Source organism: Tympanuchus pallidicinctus, unplaced genomic scaffold, assembly GCF_026119805.1.
Source record: "Tympanuchus pallidicinctus isolate F22 unplaced genomic scaffold, pur_lepc_1.0 scaffold53, whole genome shotgun sequence".
Taxonomy (NCBI): Eukaryota; Metazoa; Chordata; class Aves; order Galliformes; family Phasianidae; genus Tympanuchus; species Tympanuchus pallidicinctus.
Window position 1 is genome coordinate 91,880 of NW_026294773.1, and position 20,402 is coordinate 112,281.

Sequence of the window (20,402 nt, forward strand, 5' to 3'; positions counted from 1 at the left end):
ATTTAATCAGCATTTTGCTTCCTAATTGGTGCAGAACGAAGCGCTCCCCATGAATTAACACGAGCTATGCCTTTTTGCTGGGAGGAAACCATCTCTTGGTATCCCTTCCTCACAGCCTTTGCTTGCGGTGATGGAGCCTTCCTGATGGTCGTTGTTGGTGATGCAGAGTCCAGTTGGAGGCCTGTAACTCAGGGGTCGGTGCTGAGTCCGGTCTTGTTCAACATCTTCATCAATGACCTTGATGAGGGGATGGTGGCCACCCTCAGCAAGTTTGATGATGATACGAACTTGGGAGGATTGGCTGAAGGCTGTGCTGCCATTCAGTGAGACCTGGACAAGCTGGAGAGCTGGGCAAAGAAAAAACGGATGAGGTTTAACAAAAGCAAGTGTGGAGTCTTGCATCTGGGGAGGAAGAATTGCATGCAGCGGTACAGTTTGGGGGATGACCTGCTGGAGGGGAGCCCTGCGGAGAGGGAGCTGGGTGTCCTGGTGGACGACAGGTCGGCCATGAGCCAGCAGTGCCCTTGTGGCCAAAAGGCCAATGGCATCCTGGGCTGCATTGCACAGAGCGTGGCCAGCAGGTGGAGGGAGGCGATCCTCCCCCTCTGCTCTGCCCTGCTGAGGCCTCACCTGCAGCACGGCGTCCAGTTCTGGGCTCCCCAGCACAAAACAGACAGGGAGCTCTTGGGAAGAGTCCAGCAGAGGGGCACCAAGATGGGGAGGGGCCTGGAGCATCTGTGCTATGGGGAAAGGCTGAGTGAGCTGGGGCTGTTCAGCATGGAGAAAAGAAGGCTGAGAGGGGACCTGATCCAGGTCTGTAAATATCTGAGGTGTGGGGGGCAGAATGGCGAGGATGGACTCTTTTCAGTGGGGAGTGGAGACAGGACAAGGGGAAACTGCAGCATAGGAAGTTCTGCACCAATGTGCAAAGGAACTTCTGTACAGTGAGGTGACGGAGCGCTGGAACAGGCTGCCCAGGGCGGTGGGGGAGTCTATGGGTCCCAATGGGTCTCAGTGTGTCTCTATGGGTCCCAATGTGTCTCTATGGGTCCCACTGTTCATTGGAACAGGCTGCCCAGGGAGGTGGTGGAGTCTCCTGCTCTGGAGATGTTCAAGACCTGCCTGGATGCCTCCCTGTGCGCCCTGCTGTAGGGAACCTGCTTTGGCAGGGGGGTTGGACATGATGATCTCTGGAGGTCCCTTCCAACCCCTACAATTCTGTGATTCTGTGATGGTTTGGGATCACTGGAGGGATGCTGCTACTTGGGGAAGGATCCCAAAGGCAATCAGCGCTCCTTAATTAATGCCTGGCGAGCGTGACGGGTCTTGCTCAGCATTTCCATATCCAGTTTGTTTCTCCTGATTCTTCCTGTAAGGCGATGCCCAGATTTGCATCTCCATAGACGTGCAAAGATGGATCTGAACCAGCGAGGGCTTCTTATCACCCACCAGGAAACAACTGCTCTTGCTTTCCTTCCCAGCCCAAACACCCCCGAGTCCCCAATGAGCACCGCTATGGATGGACGAGAACGGAGAGATTTCGCTCTGAAAAAGCAAATTAAGAGGAAATTATAAGAACACAGCTCACACCAGGGCTGCAGCCACGGGGGTGGATGGACGTGCAGCATCCTTAGCACCACAGCATGGCGATGCTGAGTCACAGACCCCAAATTGTGCAGGCGTTGGGGCAGATTTGGGACAAACTGAGCCCGCAGAGTCAGGCTGTGCCACGAGCTCTGTGGGAGGAGAAGGGAAAACAATGGTTTTCCCAACGGGTTGCTTTAAGGAAGCCTCAGGAACTCCTCCCTTTACCAGGAAGGGTCGGGACCTCCTCATTCCCTTCACTTTTCCTCCTTCCGTGTTTGCGCTTCAATATTCATGGGGTTGAAATCATTTTTTTCCTGGTTGTTCACGCAGCTGAAACTTTTTACATTCCTCTGCAAAGGTTAAAAATAAAAACAAACCCTCAAGGACGACTTCTCAAGCAGCGAAGTGGGATGGCATCCAGCTCTCTAACTGACTAGCAGGGTTGCCCGCATCCTGATGGATTTTCCTCCTTTTGCTCCTGGATTCGGCCCCAATGCAGCTTTCCCTGCATGTGGCATATGGGGAGGAGGAGGAAGGCGACGCTGCCAAACTCCAGCTGTTGCAGTGACTTCAGCTTTGCTCCCTGCAACCTGGTGGCAGGGAAAAGGTCCAAGGTCCAAAGCTCAAAAAGAAGCGGTGTTCATAGGGGTGGAACAAAAATCCTATCCGGGGCTGTTCAAGGGCTAATTGTTGTTACGGATATTGCCAATGAGTGGGGAAACCCATTTTGTGACAACAGATGGAAAAACACCGTTGGGTTGAGTTGTGTTGAGAAATTAGGATCGCTGAGCTGAGACGTTGGAGTTTTTGGGGTTGATAAGTTGGGGTTTGGGGGTTGAGAAGTTGGGTTCGTTGGGTTGAGAAGTTGGGATCATAGGGTTGAGGAGTTGGGTTTGTTGGGTTGAGAAGTTGGGTTTCTTGGGTTTAGGAGCTGGGTTTGTTGGGTTGGAAAGGTGGGGATTTAGGGTTGAGAAATTGGTTCATTGGGTTGAGGAATTGGGTTCGTTGGGTTGAGAAGTTGGGTTTGTTGGGTTGAGGAATTGGGTTCGTTGGGTTGAGAAGATGGGGGTTTGGGGTTCAGAAGTTGGGTTCACTGGGCTGAGAAATTGGGTTCATTGGGTTGAGGAATTGGGTTCGTTGGGTTGAGAAGTTGGGTTTGTTGGGTTGAGGAACTGAGTTCATTGGGTTGAGGAATTGGGTTTGTTGGGTTGAGAAGATGGGGGTTTGGGGTTCAGAAGTTGGGTTCACTGGGCTGAGAAATTGGGTTCGTTGGGTTGAGGAATTGGGTTCGTTGGGTTGAGAAGTTGGGTTTGTTGGGTTGAGGAACTGAGTTCATTGGGTTGAGGAATTGGGTTTGTTGGGTTGAGGAGCTGGGTTTGCTGGGTTGAGAAGATGGGGGTTTGGGGTTCAGAATTTGGGTTCACTGAGCTGAGAAGTTGGGTTTGTTGGGTTGAGGAGTTGGGTTTGTTGGGTTGATGAGTTGAGGTCATTGGATTGAGAAGCACAGCCAGTGCCAAAAGTGAGGAGGATCTGTGTCAGCTTCTCAGCTTTCTCTCCTTGCTCAAAATGAAAAATGCTGCCCTAAATTGGGTCCTAAACCCCCAGCTGCTCCCATCTGTTTTCTGTGGGATGGTCCCACAGCACTCAGCTCCTATCGCAGCCCGTGAGAGCAGAGATCTCCTACGTGTGGGATGTGAATCATGCCCTGAAACGTGACCCAGGGCAGCCACAGGGAAATGCTGAGCACGGGGCGGCTGCTCAGGCTGTGTCTCGTTGTGTCTGCTCAGTGAATCTTTAATTAGGCTATGCAAATCCCAGCAGCTTCTAATTGTCCTAATCCCAAGGTTGTTCTTTCTTCCAATGTTTTGGCGGTTGCTTTCTCTTCTGCTGGGCTGAAGATGCTTCAAACTCATCTCACATCCTGAGGTGGAAAAGGTCATTCCTCCCCACTTCTCTCTCCTCCATTTTATGCGTTCTAACCCAAAAAGGCACCCAAAAAGGCCCCAGAAACCCAAGCCCACCTGCAAGCCACATGGCCCCCCTTGTCTGAGGAAGGACAGAGCTGTGGACCAAGGCGATGCCAAATGGGAACAGCAGGAGACACATCTCTCACTGAGCATCCTAAGGGATGCAGCACTTGCGCAGTGGTTGCATCACTCTTGATACATCTGGGCAAGGAAGGAGGATCGCGGGGCGCACGCTCAGCTGCCATTAACAGGAGACTGGGGGCTTGTTGCTCCGTGGATTGTGCTTGGATCCTGTTTTCTTCGGGGGTGGTTCTCAGACCCCACTTGCTTAGGGGTGCTGCTTGCAGCGGCGCTGCTTTTCCACGAGGATCAGCGCATTTTTTTGCGCTCCGACTGCCAGACGCTCAAAAAGCACTGACCCAAAGCGGACTCCTCCAGCATCGGGGTGCAGCTCCTGCCAGCACCCAGCCCAGCCTTCGTTTGGTTCTGGCAGGGGATGAGGGTGAGATCTCTCCTTGGGCTCAGTTCCCCTGAGCTGGCGGAGATCTTTGCCTGGGGATGAGGTGACTCACAGCCTGCGGTGCCCAGTGCCTCCCGCTGCTGCCCCGACACGCACGGCTGCACGCAGCAATGATGTCAGCCCCTATGGGATGCGGATCACAGACAGCATCGTCTCATCCCCATCAAAGGGACACACGTTATTCCCTCCTTCCCTGGGTATAAAGCTATTTCCGTGCAGTGGTTCTGCTCCTGAGTCCTCCCGTGCATCAGATCCTGGACCCACGCCTTCGAGCCATGCACCCATCCTGGTTGGATCCCTTTGAAGCCCTCAGCTTTGGCAGTGAGCTCCATGCTTTCCCCAGCTCGTGCTGGAGGCAGCTGGATGAATACCCGGCCCCACTCCCGTCATCATGCAAAGCTTCCTTATCTTTGTTATGGATCTGCTGCTGTCTCAGGCATGAAACCACATTTTCCTGCCCTGCTGCTGAGCGCCGTCTGCTTTCCCTTCTCAGGAGCCCCAAGAAATCCCACCGCCCAGAATCCAACCTTCTCCCTTTGGGCTTTTCATCACTTCTAGGTATAGGGAGAGACCCTGCGTGTGGAATTCTGCCTCCTGATGCCATTCTGATGGCTGGTTAACACGTGGCAATGGATTTCTGCAGAAGCCAATGCGCGCTGCGTCCTCAAGGCCACGTCATCCACGTGTCCCCCTCCAAGGCAGCTCAGTATTTACATGAGTCCCACTGTTTTCTATGGAAACGACCCAAGGCCTCCCAAACCCATTGCCGCGATGACCCGGTTCAACCTCTCTCGCTCACAGACAGCAAATTTTCCCCATTTCTGATGGAGGTTTTTTCTGCACGGAAAAAAAAAAAGATGGTTCTGCAAAATCTCTTTGGTTTCTCCCCCCTTTCAGCGCCGTTGGGCCGAGGATGTGGAAATCGTCTCGGAATTTCTGCTGGATCATTCGCACACCACACAGGTGTGAACAGCCAGAAAGAACAGCGGTGGAGCTGATTTTATCTGCTTTGACACAGGAGAGCTGCCTGGCATTTGCTGACGCCGCTTATTGCTCTTCCAGGTGTATGCATGAAGCACCTGAATTCCTGCGACTGCTGGAGAAGGTGCCAGAAAAGGTGGCTTTTTTTTGCAGCTTTCAGGTCTTTCCCAGTAAGAACAAAACCCAAAGGCCCTCACAGCACGTCCACACACCCACAGAACATCAGGCTGATCTCTGCTGCTTATTCCCAAGGGTTTTATTAATGCCCCCCACTGAGGCCTGCGCCCATCCCTGGGCATTGGGCTGGAGCTCAGTGCTGCTGAACCCAAGCGAGGTGTGGGATCGTCTCACACCAGAGGTCTCATTTCTCAGAGTTCTCATTTTCCAGCTCTTCGGCCAAGAATTCGTTAAGGTTTCACGTGTTGCTCACGCTTTGTCGGTGTCTTCTGTGCTTTCTGCTGCCCCGATGCAGCCAAAACCTCAACCACATCCATCAATGAAAATCTATAGGGAGCTCATGGAAGTCCGGATGGAGATAAGAGACAGTGGAGCCCCTCAGGGATCAGTGCTGGGACCGACGCTAATTAATATGTTCATCAATGACATGGGAAGCGGGTCAGACCCCCACAGCTCTAAACAGGAAAGGTTTGATGGTTGCAAAGTCATACCCAGAGCGTGGTGACCGATGGGCCAACGGATGGAGGTTGGTGACAGTGGTGCCCCTCAGGGTGGGTAGTGGGACCACCCACCTTTAATATCTTTATCATTGACCCTGATAGTGGGATCGGTGCACCTTCAGCTGTTTGTGGGTGACACCAAGCTGTGTGGTGTGGTGACGTGTGGGGATGGGATGCCATCCAGAGAGGACCTCTCATTGTGAGCAACGGCAGCAGAAGATGCTTTGGGTGAGAAGAGAAGGGCCGGGATGAGGAGAAGCTGGGGGAATGGGATTTGTGCAGCTCCAAGAGGAGAACAGCTTTGCAGACACCTCTGGGGACGCTTCTGGGGACACTTTGGAGGCGACAGCCATAGGGAGAGGAGAAAGGCAGGGGAATGAAAGGGTTTGGAGGAATTCCCATTGCATTTAAGGAGAAACCCCACTGTGGCTCCTCGGAGGGACGCAGGGAAGGGGAGATGAAGTTTGGGTGTCTCAGCACAGAAGGGAAAGGGGCTGCTGCCACCTAGAGCAGGGACTGCCCTGCCTGCAGCCTGCACGCAGCTCGGGGATAGGATTGAACAGCTCAGTCCCCTCCCGTTGTCACCTCCCCTCTGTCCCCAACCCCCTGCTGTCATCCTGTCCCTCAACCACAAGTGGCCCCATAGGGACATCTCCCTGCATCCCTTTGCCTCCCGTTTCTTCCCGCGTCCCTACATCCCCCTTTGTCCCGGGTCCCCCCATGACCCCATATCCCCACAGCTGCCGTATTCCCTTTGTCACTACACCCTCACAGCCCCCATGACCCTCTCCTGTCCCAGTGTCTCAGTATCCCCGACCCCTACTTGTCCCCTACACGCTTCCATGTCCCCAAAACCCTGCACATCCCCTGTTCCCATACCTCCCTCACATCCCCATACCCACCATTGTCCCCTTTGCCCTCCGCATCTCCACAACCCCCACTGTGCCACCTCGCATTTCCTTCATGTCCCTGTGGCCCCACGTCCCCTTGGGCTCCTACATCTCCCCATCACCCCTTGTGGCCTCTATATGCCCCTCAGATCCCCACATCCCTCATGTCCCTACACCCTCCCGCTGCCTTCATGCCCTCTACCACCCCCCCTATACCCTCTCGTGTCCAACGACCCCCACGTCCCCCTCATCTCCCTCCATCCTCCACGTCCTCTACACCCTCGATGACCCCACTCCCTTCACGCCCCCTCCCCACGAGTCCCGATCCACCCCTTCAGTCCTCCGGGCCGCGAGGGGGCGCTCAGCAGAGGGGCGGCACAAAGTGGGCGTGGTCAGAAGGCGTGTCCGTGGGCGTGGCCCAGCGGTGGATGGTGGGCGGGGCTTCGGGCGGTGGCGGCGGAGCGCTCCGATGGCGGTGAGCCGGGCGCTCGCTGTACGCTTGGCCTACGCGGCCGTCGGAACCGTCATGGGCTTCTCGGCCTTCTTCACCTGGAGCCTGGCGCCCGCTTTCCGCCAGCCCGCTACGGCCGCGGCCGGGGGGCTCTCGGGTACGCTGGGATGGCGGTTGGGAGGGTGGTCGGGGAGGACTGTGTGAGGTGACCCCTCCCCCTCGAGGTGACCCCCCTTCCCCCCCCCATCAGGTGACCCCCGCCACCGCCGACGTGACCCCCCCCCTTCTTTTGATGATCCCCCCCCCCCACCGGGGTGATCCCCCTAACCCCAACATGAACCCCTTCTGAGGTGGGGGACTCGAGGTGACCCTTCCTGAGGTGACTCCCCCTTCTTCTGATGATCCCCACTGCCCCCTCCCGAGATCACCCCCCCCTTCTGGAGATAACCCCCTCCTTAGGATGAGCCCCCCCCCCCCCCAGGTGATCCCCCCAACCCCAACATGAAACCCCCCCCCCCGAGGTGATCCCTCCCTCACCCCCCCCACCCTGAGGTGACCCCACTGAGGAGACCCCCCCCCCCCGTTTCTGTGGTTATCACCCTTCTCCTGAGATGACCCCCCCTTCTGGAGATGAACCCCCCCTCCCTGAGGTGATCCCCCATCTCCAGGGTGCTAACCTCACCCCCCCCCTGAGGTGACCCCCCCTGAAGTGACCCCCCCCAGTATGAACCCCCTTAATGTGACCCCAGAGCTGACAGCGTCCCCCAAGCCTGGCTTTGTGCCTCTCCCCACAGGCCCTGGAGCATCCCCAAAATTCCCTGGGTACCGTCCTGCCTTCTGCTTCCCCCAGTGCTTGGGGGCACAGTGAGGGGGGAGGGAGGTGGGTGGTGTTTGCCTTAAATCTGAATGGGAGAAGGGGGGCAAAGCTGGGGCAGGTGGGGAGAACGAGACTGCAGGAGGGGACAGGGATGGGACAGGTGGGTTTTGGGGCAGGCTGTGGTGTTTCGGGTGCTCTCCCCAGCTTCTGGTGTTACTGAGGAAGTGGCTTTGGCCAGAAGCTGTTGGGGTTGCAGCATGCAGGCTGTGTTTGCAGCTGGGAATGCCAGGGGTCACAGTGTCTGCATGTGTGTGGAGCGAGGCCCCGCGTGCCAGCCAGCTTTTTTTACCCAGAGGAGGATTTTATTGCAGGCTTAACGTTGGCTTTGCTAGGGAAATTCAGGTCTGGAAAGCGGCGTTCAGGTGTGCTCTGTGTTTTCAGGGGAGGAAAAAAGGAAAATGGAAGCTGGTGAGGTTTGTACCCACGGGGAACATCTGGGCAGGTGTTGTGACAGAGGCTGAGGTGTGAGCAGTGTGAGCTGCTTGGCTTACGGGGCTCAGGCTGAAATCACAGGGGTTTGGTGGCCCAAAACAGATCTGTGGATCTTCGTTAATGATTGGGTTGGAGGATCGTAGTCCTGTCTCGCTTTGTTTGCTGAGCAGCTCAGGACTTTCATGGGGCTGAATGCGAGTGAGCACCTGGAGGAAGAGCACAGAGTGAAGCAAAACTTTGTGGTGAGCAATGCCAGCTCTGTGCTTCTCAGTATGTGCCATGCTGTCAGGTTGGCTGTGATGCTCACAGTTGTTCTGCGTTTCCTATTCAGTTCTCTCAGCTTCTTCACCCTCCTCTTCTTCCAAAAGAGCTTTAATTCCAGCTGGAATTGGAGTTAAGCTGAGCGAATGCGATGTGCTTGTCTTGTTTTACTCAGTGGTGTAGGGGAAGCTGGAGTGTTGTAGGGCCTAAGCAATGCACAGGGAAATAAGTGGTGTTTTACACACCTTTGTGTTCACAGAGGGATTTCTGGAGGAGAAGGAAGCTGGTGGGAAAGCAGAGAGAGAAAGCATGCTATGCTGGTGGTGCTGGAGTCACTTAGGTTATTATCTGCAGGGAGGAGGAGGTCTGTGTGCTGATTAGTCACCAGGTAATTGAAGCTGGTTAAGGTAACAGGGGCTCAAGGTAAGCAAAAAACGGAGATAAAAAGCAAGCAGTCATTTGCTGGTTTGTGTACACTGTGTGTAATGAAATGAAATGTCCATAGGGAGAGCCTCAGTGGGATCTCAAAGCCTGAGAAACGCGTTGAGGAAAGTCAGAAAGGCTTTCAGTGTGTTCTGCTGTTATGACAAAGCTGTTTCAGGAGGTTCCTTTCCTCTTACATCCTTGGCTGCTTTTTCCAGCCTTTCTGCTTCACGTTTTTTGCCTCCTGGTGTTTCAGGAGGTGGAAATTCTCCCCACATGACTGCAATGAGATTTCAGCTTTACATTCCTGCTCTTCATTCTTGTGTAGCATTCTGTCTCAAGGCAGGGGCCAGGAAGGAATGGGAGCAACCACGCGTGTGTGGAGAGGACCTTTGAAACCTGTGCTCCTGCCAGGCAAACGCTGAAGTCCAGCTGTGCCCTCAGCTCTGTGCTCACCATCACAGCAGTTCCACTCGTTGCACAGCACAGCAAAGCGGGCAAACTGCGTGGTTGCAGAGGAGCAAACTTCACAACAAGGAAGGCCTGTGTTGTGTTATTCTTTTCCATCTGAAAATCGAGGCTTGTAGGAGGCAGCTCGCGTAGTGGTTGGGGGCTTAGGTGAGCGTGGAGCCCACCTGGGTCGCTTCTGCTTTACGTGTTAATCGTCATGCATTGGACTAGATGTGTTCCTACTGGCAGAGGATGGCAGGAAAGGAAGAGGATGAGCTGCTGAAGCTTCCTGCAGCGTGGATGTGGCAGAGCTCATTGCAGGCGTTGCCGGGTGCCCTTCATGCTGTGCAGGGTAGCGCAGCTGGGATGGCAGCTTCTCCCCCATCTGTGGGGCACAGCTCAAGCGTTGGTGTGGGCAGAGCAGGGAGCTGTGCCTGCTGCCCTCTGTGGGCCCACTGCCTTCCAAAAACACGCGTTTGGTTTCCGGCCCTTTTGTGTGGTTGCTCAGATCTGAGCGCCGAGGTGCGAGCTGCAGCCCCACTGTGTACATGGGGGGAAGAAGACCTCGTGGTCTTCTAGCCTGGTGGTCTCCTCTTCTTCTAGCGCACCTATGGACACAACATGACAGCCTTTAGACCGTTTTCTTCCCCCCTTGCCTTCTCCCCCTCCCCTGTTTCCCCTCTGGCTGGGTACTCCAGGTTCACAACCTTATCAGAAGGCTTTACGTTTGTTGTTCACTTGTTAATTTGTTTGTTATCTGGTGTCAGTCCTGTTGTCTCCATTGACTCTCCTTGTTCATACTGATGTGGTGATTCTGTTCAGAGTCCTTGTTTAACAAAGGGTACGGAAGAGAGATGCCCAATTTTCCTCAATACCTTCTTCAGGCACTCCTGAGGCATGTAATGAATTGTCCTTTTAAATTACACAGTTGCAGTGTGTGTGACATATTCTCAATACTGGCTATACATAAGTTGTTACTGGCCTATATATACATATATTCATACATATTACTTTACTTATATACCAAATATGTGTTGTTGGGGAAGATTTATCTAGGGGATGACCAATAAAATTTTATCAGAGAACCCCAATAATGTAGAAAGGCCCCTGAGAAGGACTATTAGTTCTAATAAATGACCCAAATAGGCCATGAAATTAACATAATTCTTCTTTTGTTTCTGATGCAGAAACAACATTCAGTTCTCACATGTAGTTCCCCTTAAGGTGAAGCTTTGCCTGTCAAACCTTTTCCATGGCTCTGCTTGGACACACTCCTCTGCTTTTAACTATCTTCCTGGTTCTCCCATTGCCTCTCAGGTGCTTGTTTTCTCCTTCTGTGTGCTTGCAGGCTGCAGTCCACCTTACTGCAAGTTTTCCTTCTCTTGGTTCACTGGGGATGTTCTGCTCTGGGATGTCTCTGCATGCTTCCCTTCTTCCTTACTGTCTCCTTCTCTGCTTTAATCTTTCCATTTAAGTTCAATTGCCTCTCACTGTGAAACCAGCAGCAGGCAATTTAAGATGCTGAGCAGCCACCTTTCCAGTCTTTCTGGTTGTCTTTTGTAATAACAACAACCCCCCACCCCCTCCACACACGGTAACATCAGCTCCCTCATCTTCACAGAGCATCTCAGGACCTGAAGGGTGGCTCCTGAGTTCATGCTGGCCATCTCAGTGCTCTGCTGTTCCATTCTGAGCCACTCAAGGAGTCGTTAGGGGCTGTTTCCAAGCTGCTCAGTTATTTCTGGCCAAACTTGTGCTTTGAGAATGCAATATGGATTAGCAAAGATGATGAAAGCTGAAATGTGCTTTTTCAGATGCTCGGAATCTTGAAGGTATCTGATAAGTGGAAGTGGCAGGAGGTGGTTTATGCTGCAGAGATGCTCTCACAGCTCATCTCACCTGCATTTTGCAGGTAAAGGAAGGCAGTTTGGCTTGTTCCCAGCCCAGGGTGAGAGCAGCATGTACAGCAAGCATTGCAGTTGTGGAACAGAGCGTGGCCAGGTAGTGGAATTCATACACAGAGCGCTGCAGTCGTTGGGTTCTGCCTCGTGGCCCTTCTGTTCCTTTGTCTTCAATGGAGGACAGCACACAGAGGGGAGCACAGGGAAGCCCCTGTTGAGGGGAGAGCTGGATCCCTCCAGGTGCTGCTGAAGGGCTGGAAAATGGGATGCTGGTTTTGTCTTAAATGCCCTTTTTCACACCGTGTGCCCGTGCTGCTCTGTCTGCTTCCCTCCAAACAGAAATAAAGCCCACGGGGAGGGTTTGCCAGATGAAAGCCAGTTGGCACTCTGATACTCCATAGACTCCTCTCATTTGAGAGCTGCTTGCCTAAAATATTTCGCTGTTGATCCTCAGCTATTTTGGCAGAAGAAGCGGGCAGGGAAAACCCATTTTTAACCTCTGACGCTGCACTCGCTTGGCTGGGACCCCAGGAAGAAACATTTCACCCTTTCTGGGAACCAACCAGAGAAGGCAAAGCTTTCCTAACGCAGAAAGGACAGAAGCAGCATGGGCTCCTTTTGGGGTGGGCGCTGAGTGCACGAAGGAGGTTTGTGCAGATGCAAAGCGAGGGCTCTGTGAGCACTGCAGGCGTTCCCCATTGCTCACCATAGGCTTCATGTTTTCCAGGACCATTCGGGCACTCTTTAATGCGTGCTTTGTTTTGTTCTGTTTTGCTTTGCTTGTTTTCTTTTTCTCATCGTTTGCCGTCAGCTGCTGCCTTCCAGCGCGTGTTTCGAGCCCCAGGAAGAGGAAGGCTGGCTGCAGAGCAGCTCCCCTGTGTATGCACATGCTTCTCCTTGGCCTCACGCCGTTGTTGTTTTGTCCCTGGGATCCACACCACCCATCCGTGCTGTACACGGCGTCCTGGCAGGCTGCAGCGTGCTCTGAGCTCAGGGAAGCAGCTGCTCTGCTGCTCTGCTGCCAGCAGCCTCACCAGTGGGGAAGCCTCTATAGAAGGACGGTTGGGTTGGAAGGGAGCTCAAGGATCACGGAGCTCCAACCCCCTGCAACACGCAGGGCCACCAACCTCCACGTTTCACAGCAGCCCAGGCTGCCCAGGGCCCCATCCAGCCTCCAACACTTCCAGGGATGGACGGGGCATCGCAGCCTCTCTGGGCAGCTGTTCGGCCCCTCACCGCTCTCACAGCACAGAACTTCCCTGACATCCAGCCTCCATCTGCCCTCCCTCAGCTTCATTTCCCCTCGTCCTGCTCTCATCTCCTCTTGCACAGAGCTGCCTCCCCTCCTGGCTGCAGGCTCCCTTCAGGCACTGCAGGCTGTACTGAGCTCACCCCCAGCTTTCTATTCTCCATGCTGAACGAGCCCAGCTCCCTCAGCCTGTCTTTGCAGGGAGGTGCTGCAGCCCCTGCTCATCTCTGTGGCTCCTCTGGACCCTCTCCAACAGCTCCCTGTCTTGTATTGGAACCCCCAGCCCTGGACGCAGTGCTGCAGATGAGGCCTCACAAGAGCAGAGCAGAGGGGGCTGATCACCTCCCTGTCCCCTGCTTGAGCTCTTCTGATGCAGCCCAGGATCCCATTTGCTTTCTGAGCTGCAATCACAAACTGCTGGCTCACGTTCAGCTTTTCACCCACCAGGACCCCCAGGTCCTTCTCTGCAGGGCTGCTCCTCCCTCTCTGTATATATGCTGTGTTGATGCTTGTCAGCACTGTCCTGTGCCAGGCTGCAAGCTGGGGTCTGTCCAGCTGTGAATTTGCCTTTTTAGAGCTTCTTTAAACTCCTTCCAAGTGCACTGTAGGTGCACTCCTGGACTTAAAATACAAATTAAAAGCGCAGTCAAAACTCCTGCTAACCGGCATGAAAGAAAAACAACCAGCCACCCCTGTTGCTTCAGATGTCCCCGTGGTTGTTGGACCATTTCCTTTTCCTGGAGCTTTGTGTGCTTTGGGCAATGAGTTTCTCATTTTGTTGCACTTCACTGTTTGCTCCAGGTCGGAAATCCCTCAATTGTGTTTTATTCAGCAGCTCTCCTTGCAGACACGGAACGTGGGGCGAATCCACCAGCGTTGCTCTGAATGGCTGTGGAGCTTCTGATGTTATTTCCAGCAGGTGCTGCAATGAGCTGCGCTGCTTCTCCACTGCTGCAGGTGCTGCTTTTCCCTCTGCATGAATGCAGAATGCAGTTCTGTTGCAGAGCAGAGGTGCAGGTCTGGAGGAGGAGCAGATTGAGATGAACGAGAGAAGCTGAATGCTGTGCAAGTCAGACGTTGCACGCTTCGAATGACCAAACTCTTATTTCCCATTCCAGCAAAAAAAGCTGTTCAAAAAGGCACTTTTTGAAGTGGCACAGCTGAAGGAGTGAGCTGTAATGCTACAGTTTGGGTTAAACCTGCAAGCTTTTTGCTCTGAGGGCTTTTCCAAAGCAGAGCTCTGCTCTGTTTCCTCCTGCCCTCCTCTCCTTGCGCCGGTGCAGATGCTGATTCAAACAGCTCCGAGTGCTCATTTAACTGCTTGGAACACTTTTCTGCCATTTTAGAGAAGAAAACAAGCTGGGGAAAGGGGAGTGGGGGAAGAGAAGGCACCTCGTGCTCTGCCAGCTCCATTGCTGGATCCATTGAAGGGTCTGAGTGCCCCTGGAGCGCAGGGGACAGGCGGGCATCACATGGCTGGAGCTGGCTGAGTCTCCTTCCCCTCTGCTTCATGTGGTAACGTGTTTTCTGCTGGCTGAGCTCTGGGTGAAAGGATTCCCTGTGCTGAAGGGCCTCGTGACCCAGCTTTGCACGCCGTGGTTCCTGTCAGCAGGCTTCTCTTCTTTGGGAAGTGCTTGGTGTGGGCTTGGGGATCAGCTGAGCTTCCTTCCCAGCGCTGTGTCAGGCATCAGGCTGGGCTCAGGCCTGCTGACAGCTCACGTGCTGCCTCTTCTTACAGCCTCTTCTTACTGCACTGCTTTCGGGGCGTTGACTCAGCAGTTCAGCTCCGTTCTGCTGGCTCATCTGAAAGCCTGCAGGGGAGCTGCATGTTTTGCAAAGCCAGGGCTCCCCTCTCATCAGCAGCTTCAAGCTGTTGCGAAGCTGAGGGATACCAGGAGGAGCTGAAACGTTTGCTTTTGCTGTTTTGGGTTTTATCTCCTGCAGGCTGGCTTTTATCTCCCCGAGCCACCTGCCTGCACTTCGAGTTCCCTATGGCTCTCTGCAGAGGGTATTTTAACCCGCTCTACCCCATGCAAGACCCCAAAAAGATAAAAGCCACCACCAGGTTTCCGAGCTCAGGGCTGCCTTTGTGGAAATCCAGCTTCAGTTTGAGATCAGCAAGGCTGCAAGCAAGGAGCTGCAAGGGAAAGCCAGCAAAGCCCTGCTGCTGCCAGCGGAGCTCAGCTGCCATCCTCCCCACTGTTGTTTTGCTCTGTGCCACAATGCCGCTCTTTGAAGCCTGGAGAAGCTCTGTGTGTCCAGCGAGTGACGAGCAGGAGGTGTGTTCTGCAGGCTGGGATGGGAGCAGTGCTGGCTGTCCTGTTTGTTTGTCATCCCTCTGCTGTTCCTTAACGACGGGACGTGGAAATGAAGGAGAGCACAGCAGTGGAGGTTGGTTTGGATGGCAGCAGTGCCAGATGCAGAGCTGCTCCTCGTTGGTGCCGTGGCTCCGAGGCGGTGCTGCGACTTCAGCAGAGGGGAAGCTGCTCCAAATGCTTTGCACTCATTGCTGGGAGGCAGCAAACAGCCCAGATCCGAGGGTTGGAGGGGCTTCAAGCGCCGTCTTCCTCTGCTCTCATTTTTCTTTCAAACTAGGAGAAAAGGTGGCAGTTTTTAGGGTAAGGTAAGGGAGGGATGCGTTGTCTTTCTGTCAGAAGCTGCTGGCAACTCTGATGTGGATTCTTTGGGGCCTTTTTGTCTCCCATTTCTTCCCTTTTGACAGTGAAACGTGGTGATGGAAAAGACATGCAAGCCCAGGAAGTGCCTTTGGCTGCTCTTTGACCTTTCCATCAATAAATAAATAAGAACCAACTCTGCGTGCTCAGATATTACTCTGGTTGTGTAATCCAGACCCAGAAGTGCCGAGCTGGATTTAATCCACTTTAAACACTGCATGAGAGTGCTTTGCTCCAAATGGGAGCCGTATGCACACTGGTATCAGCTGGGAGCTGCAATCTGCACCCCTTCACTTCCAGAAATCCCATCAGAAATGTCCCAGTCTTTTGAAAATAGGCCCAATTTAACATCAGTGTTGTGGGCTCGGGTTTCTTTTTCCTAGGAGCTCAAGTGTGTGAAGGAATTGGGTCATCACTTAAAGCAGCTGCTGTCTGTCAGAGCACTTGAGGCCGGCTTGGAAAAGCAGAGATTCCTGCTCAGCTCTGTGAAAGCACAGATAATGATGGAGTGAGCAGTGAGGCTGCGTGGTGGTTGGGTGCACCCTGACTTCAACTTGCCCATTGCAACCGGGGCAACGTGTTTGCACCCATCTCTGCAGCCGTGGTCCTCAACCCCGTGGTAATTCAGTGCCTGGCAAGTGTTTGTTCTGCAAACAAAGGGCTGTGCAGCAAACGGGGGGTGCTGGCAGGGTTCTGTTTGGTGGGGCTGGGGGACAGAAATCAGCCGCGCCGCTCGGTCCCCACCTCAAAGTCTCCTTCCTGTGTGGCTCCTGGAGCAATGGGAGCTGTTACCTCTGGGTCACTGGAAGAGTTTGGAGGGGGATCTGTGCGAGGTGGAGGTGGTTCCTGCTGTGTTTGTTCAATGGCCTTGGTGCTGCAGCGTGCTGCGTGCTCTACTGACTGCCCTTGCTGTCTGATCAAGCAGGTGTTCTGGCGCTCTGGGCCCTAATCACGCATGTGATGTATGTGCAGGATTACTGGAGGACCTGGTTAAAAGGGCTGAGGTTCTTCCTCTTCATCGGGATCCTCTTCTCAGCTCTCTCCGTGGTGGGATTCTGCACATTCCTCGTCCTGGCCATCACTCAGCATCAGTGTGAGTATTTGGGCTGCAGAAAGCAGCGGGTTGGAGCTGCCAGCAGTGCTGGGAATGCTGAGTTTGGGTCTGGAGGAGCCCCCTTCTGGGGGCCGGAGCCTGGGAGGTGTTCATAGGACCACAAAATGGCCTGGGTTGCAAAGGAACCACGATGATCATCCGGTTTCAACCCCCCTGCTACATGCAGGGTCTCCAACCAGCAGACCAAGGCTGCCCAGAGCCACATCCAGGCTGGCCTTGAATGCCTCCAGGACATCCACGACCTCCTTGGGCAACCTGTTCAGGGGAGGGGCTGCAGGAACGCTATTGCATTTCAGTTTCCTGCTGCTCTCTGCTGATGGCATGAGGGCAGTTCTGTTCTCTGACGGGTCCCACTCCATTGGGGCAGTGCCCATCTTCCTGCTTTCCACCCCTGCATTGTCAGACCTCGTCACGCAGCCCACGTCTTCCAGTTTGGTCTCCTAGAGAAACCAGAACGTGCTTAACATGTATGACAAATAAGTGGAGTGCTCTTAAACACTGCTTCTTCAGCACTCCTAAAGCAGGTGGGTGAGGGTTTGGAAACCTCACTGCGTATCAGCAGGGTGAAAATGCCTTCTGAGCTGAGTCAGCACGTGAAACTTCCTGCTGTGAATGTAATGCTGTCATAAGAGGGCTGATGTAATGACTCCCAGGCTCTGCTGGGCAGCGGATGAAAGGCAGAAAGTCTGGGTGGGTTTTTTTTGGGGGGGGTTTGAGGGTTGTGTTTTTGTGTGTGTGCTTTTGATCGGGGTTGAGGTGGATTCAGACCGGGCGAGGGATAGACAGGATTTTGAAATACGTCCCTTTTTTCTCTCCTAGCCCTGACTGATCCCAGAAGCTACTACCTGTCGTGTGTCTGGAGCTTCATCTCCTTGAAATGGGCCTTCCTGCTCAGCCTCTACGCCTACCGGTACAGGAATGAGTTTGCAGACATCAGTATCCTCAGTGACTTCTGATGCTGGGACTTTGCTCCCGTCTGAAGGTGCTGGATGTCTGAGCTGCCCCCCAGTGGTACGTGCAAGAAGCAAGCAGGAGGCAGAGGAGGAAGCCACCCAGCGCTGCTTGGTTTGTCTGTCTGCAGGAGGGGTTTTTCCTAATCGCTTTTACTCAACCATTTGAAGTTTGGCTAACGCTGTCGATCTGTTCCTTCTGTCACTTTCCTGTGTCTGGCAGTGAGCTTAAAAGCTCCATCTGCTCACAGACAGCAGGCCTGCATCCAAGCCCTCATTGCCCTGAGGTCCCCGGGGTTCACGTGGGTCAGCAGCCCCCAGGGTTGGGGGGCTGTGGGTTGAAGCCTTGAGGATGCAGCCCCCGAGGGAGGGAGCCGCCGGCTCGCTCCAGGTGTGCGTAGCAAAGAGCCCTGCTGCTTGCAAGCCAGCTCCTTGCACTGCTCTGCCCCATGGACAGAAAGGGAAGGGAGCCCCTGGAGACCCCCAGCACCCCACATCTTCCAGGATTTTCTGCAGCGCGGTACAGCTGACCCAGCTGAGATCAAGGAACACCTTTGGGTCAGCGTGCGCAGCAGAGCAGCTCTGCCAGGAGGCCGGCTGGGATTCACTAAAGCCAGACATCACTAAAGCCAGACATCCCTAAAGCCAGGCCAAGTCCACGTGTGTGTGGATCACACTTAGGAGCTCGAATGCTCAGGCTTTTAGATGCTAAACCCTCCCTTCCTGCTGGCGTGGGGCTGCCAGCAGTGGCAGGAGGCGCAGTGGCCATCCCTGCTGTGCCACCCGCTGTCGAGTCTGCAAGTGCTTTCACATAGGCTGTCCTAACCCATCTCACACCTTTCTCCGATGGGTTTTGCTGCCTGGGTGCTGTTCCCAGCTCTGGAAGCTGCCGATGGTCCCTTCCCATCACAGTGAAATCACAGCAGGGGCAACGTATCCAAAACTCCCATCAGTTTTTCCCCTCCCCCCGGAGGTTTTTAAACTTTATTTTTGTGATTTGCCCACAGACAGCTGACTGAACCTAACCCCCCGTTTTCTCTCTGACATCTTTTAGCTCCGGACTTTATACTCCTTGTCTCAGCTTTTTAAAAGATGGTGTATGTAAATATATAATATATTTTTACATTGTTTGTGCTTTCGGTTGCACGCTTGGTGTAAAACCTGGCCCTGCAGCAGGATGGTAAACTCACAGCAGAGCTCATTTGTGTGTATCCCAGCATTTCCTTGTACTAAACCACACTGTAACTCGTATGTGATGCCACAATAAGAGCGGAAATACAGCCTCTTTCTCACCAAACTCAGCTCCTGTAGTCACTGCTCCACAAAGTTATTAAATCCTGTCTCCCTCCCTCGGTGCCAGAGTGAAAGGAGCTTCACTATGGGGGAGGGACAGGGGTTGGTTGTATGACACGGTGCTTTGGGGGTGATGTGGGACCACAGCAGGTTCTCTTTGGGGGAGGGAGGATTCATCTCCCTGTGATAAACGACCTCGCTGTTGTCCTGTGCAGAGGTGCTGAGTGTTTTTTTTCCTCTCTGGGACTCCCAGATTTGGGTTTTGCTCTCAGACAACCCCGGCCTCCTTCAGCCCTCTTGCCGGTCTCAGAAGGTTTGGGGTTAAGCCTTGAGAAGCTGAAGCCCCTGGAGAGCCTTTGAGTGATTTCAGGGGGTGTTTGGCTGCTGGGAGAGCTCAGTGCCAATCTAGGAAGGGAGGGAAGGGCTGGATATGGTCTGCAAAGCCCCCCAGGATAGGAGGAGTGGAGAATTCCTGCACCCACAGTGGAGATTCCCAAACTTCTCTCTTCCTCTGGGTGCAGCAGATTTCCTTCTGGGCTTCTCCTTCTGCTGTTGTTGCACTGGATAAGCAGGGGAAAATGGAAGGGAAAGGAGGAAGGGAAGGGAAGGGAAGGGAAGGGAAGGGAAGGGAAGGGAAGGGAAGGGAAGGGAAGGGAAGGGAAGGGAAGGGAAGGGAAGGGAAGGGAAGGGAAGGGAAGGGAAGGGAAGGGAAGGGAAGGGAAGGGAAGGGAAGGGAAGGGAAGGGAAGGGAAGGGAAGGGAAGGGAAGGGAAGAAAGAGGAAAGGGAGGGGAAGGGAAGGGGAAAGGAAAGGGGAAGGAGAAAGGGGAGAGGAAGAGATCCATCGACTCTGACGGAGCCTAGGGTTCGGCACCCATGGGTGCAGGGTGGGCTTTGGCCGGCGGGGGGCAGCAGCGAGCTGCCATGGGGTGAGCGGCGCAGCAGGGAGGGACCGAGCTGGGTGCCCCCCTCTCCACCTCCCCTGCATTCCCCCCTCCTCCCCAGCAGCAGAGCCCTTCAATACCAGCACGTCCCAGCCAAGCCCCCCCTTGGGGGCCGCACTGAGCCGTCTCCTACCTCACAGACCCACCCTCCTGCAAGCTGAAAGCTGCAGAAGTCCTCGTTTCATACCCAGGGGTCTGATGGGGAGGTGGGATGCACCGGGAGGGGAGGGGGGGTAGGAGGGGGAAGGGTTTATTTTAATGGATATGAGTGGATCTGGGAGCTGCTGTGTGCTGGGAGGTCCTTCCTGGCATCGCTTCCAGTTTGCTCACACGGAAATCCCAGCTGGTTTTGTTCTCTCCAGCGATGGGGATGCGATGATGTGATGGGGCTGACAGATGGTGACAATGCTGGAGAACCTCTGGGGGGCCCCGTTCCCCTATGTTGGGCTGGGGGTACAGCAATACCAGCAATGCTCGGGGACATTGGGGTCTTTTTACCCACCAGGCGGTGCCAGTTCTGCTCCCAGCCGTAGGCGCAGCATCACCTGGGACCCACTGTCCTTCCTGGACCCAATGGCTGCATTGTGTGGCACTGTGGTCAAAGCATCCTGCAGGGGCTGAGGACAGGGAGGTGATGTCCCTTCTCATTTCGGTTTGCAGAGGAGATCGTGGTCCCCTGGGCCATGCTTTGCCCTGTGCTATGGGATGGGTTTTGCAGCTCGTTGGATCCAGATGTCAGCAAAACGAAAGCAGAGCAGCCCT

The 20,402-nt window shown here is 54.3% G+C and overlaps 2 protein-coding genes across 3 annotated transcripts in view; both read left to right on the forward strand.

Moving 5' to 3' along the window:
- The first annotated feature begins 7,071 nt into the window (after positions 1-7,071).
- Positions 7,072-20,402, forward strand: part of LOC128091854 (cytochrome c oxidase assembly protein COX14) — a 161,638-nt gene continuing 148,307 nt past the window's right edge. The window contains exon 1 of the mRNA XM_052705244.1: positions 7,072-7,075. The gene's annotated coding sequence lies outside the window, so the exon portion shown is untranslated. The remainder of the gene's footprint in view (positions 7,076-20,402) is intronic.
- On the forward strand, positions 7,082-18,702 carry SLC48A1 (solute carrier family 48 member 1). 2 transcript variants are annotated; one of them, XM_052705241.1, is made up of 3 exons: positions 7,082-7,230; positions 16,264-16,434; positions 17,275-18,702. In XM_052705241.1, exons 1-3 carry the CDS (start codon positions 7,092-7,094, stop codon positions 17,409-17,411), a joined length of 447 nt encoding a protein of 148 aa, XP_052561201.1. In that variant the 5' UTR covers positions 7,082-7,091; the 3' UTR covers positions 17,412-18,702. The 2 variants fall into 2 exon arrangements, with proteins under 2 accessions (XP_052561201.1, XP_052561202.1); XM_052705242.1 differs by having other exon boundaries at positions 16,267-16,434.

What these genes read in the sequence shown, in the direction of transcription:
- SLC48A1 (XM_052705241.1), top strand. Translation starts at nt 7,092, where the DNA reads ATGGCGGTGAGCCGGGCGCTCGCTGTACGCTTGGCCTACGCGGCCGTC. An exon ending in CGCGGCCGGGGGGCTCTCGG is followed by an intron (nt 7,231 to 16,263) that starts GTACGCTGGGAT and finishes TGTCTGATCAAG; the next exon opens with CAGGTGTTCTGGCGCTCTGG. An exon ending in GGCCATCACTCAGCATCAGT is followed by an intron (nt 16,435 to 17,274) that starts GTGAGTATTTGG and finishes TTTCTCTCCTAG; the next exon opens with CCCTGACTGATCCCAGAAGC.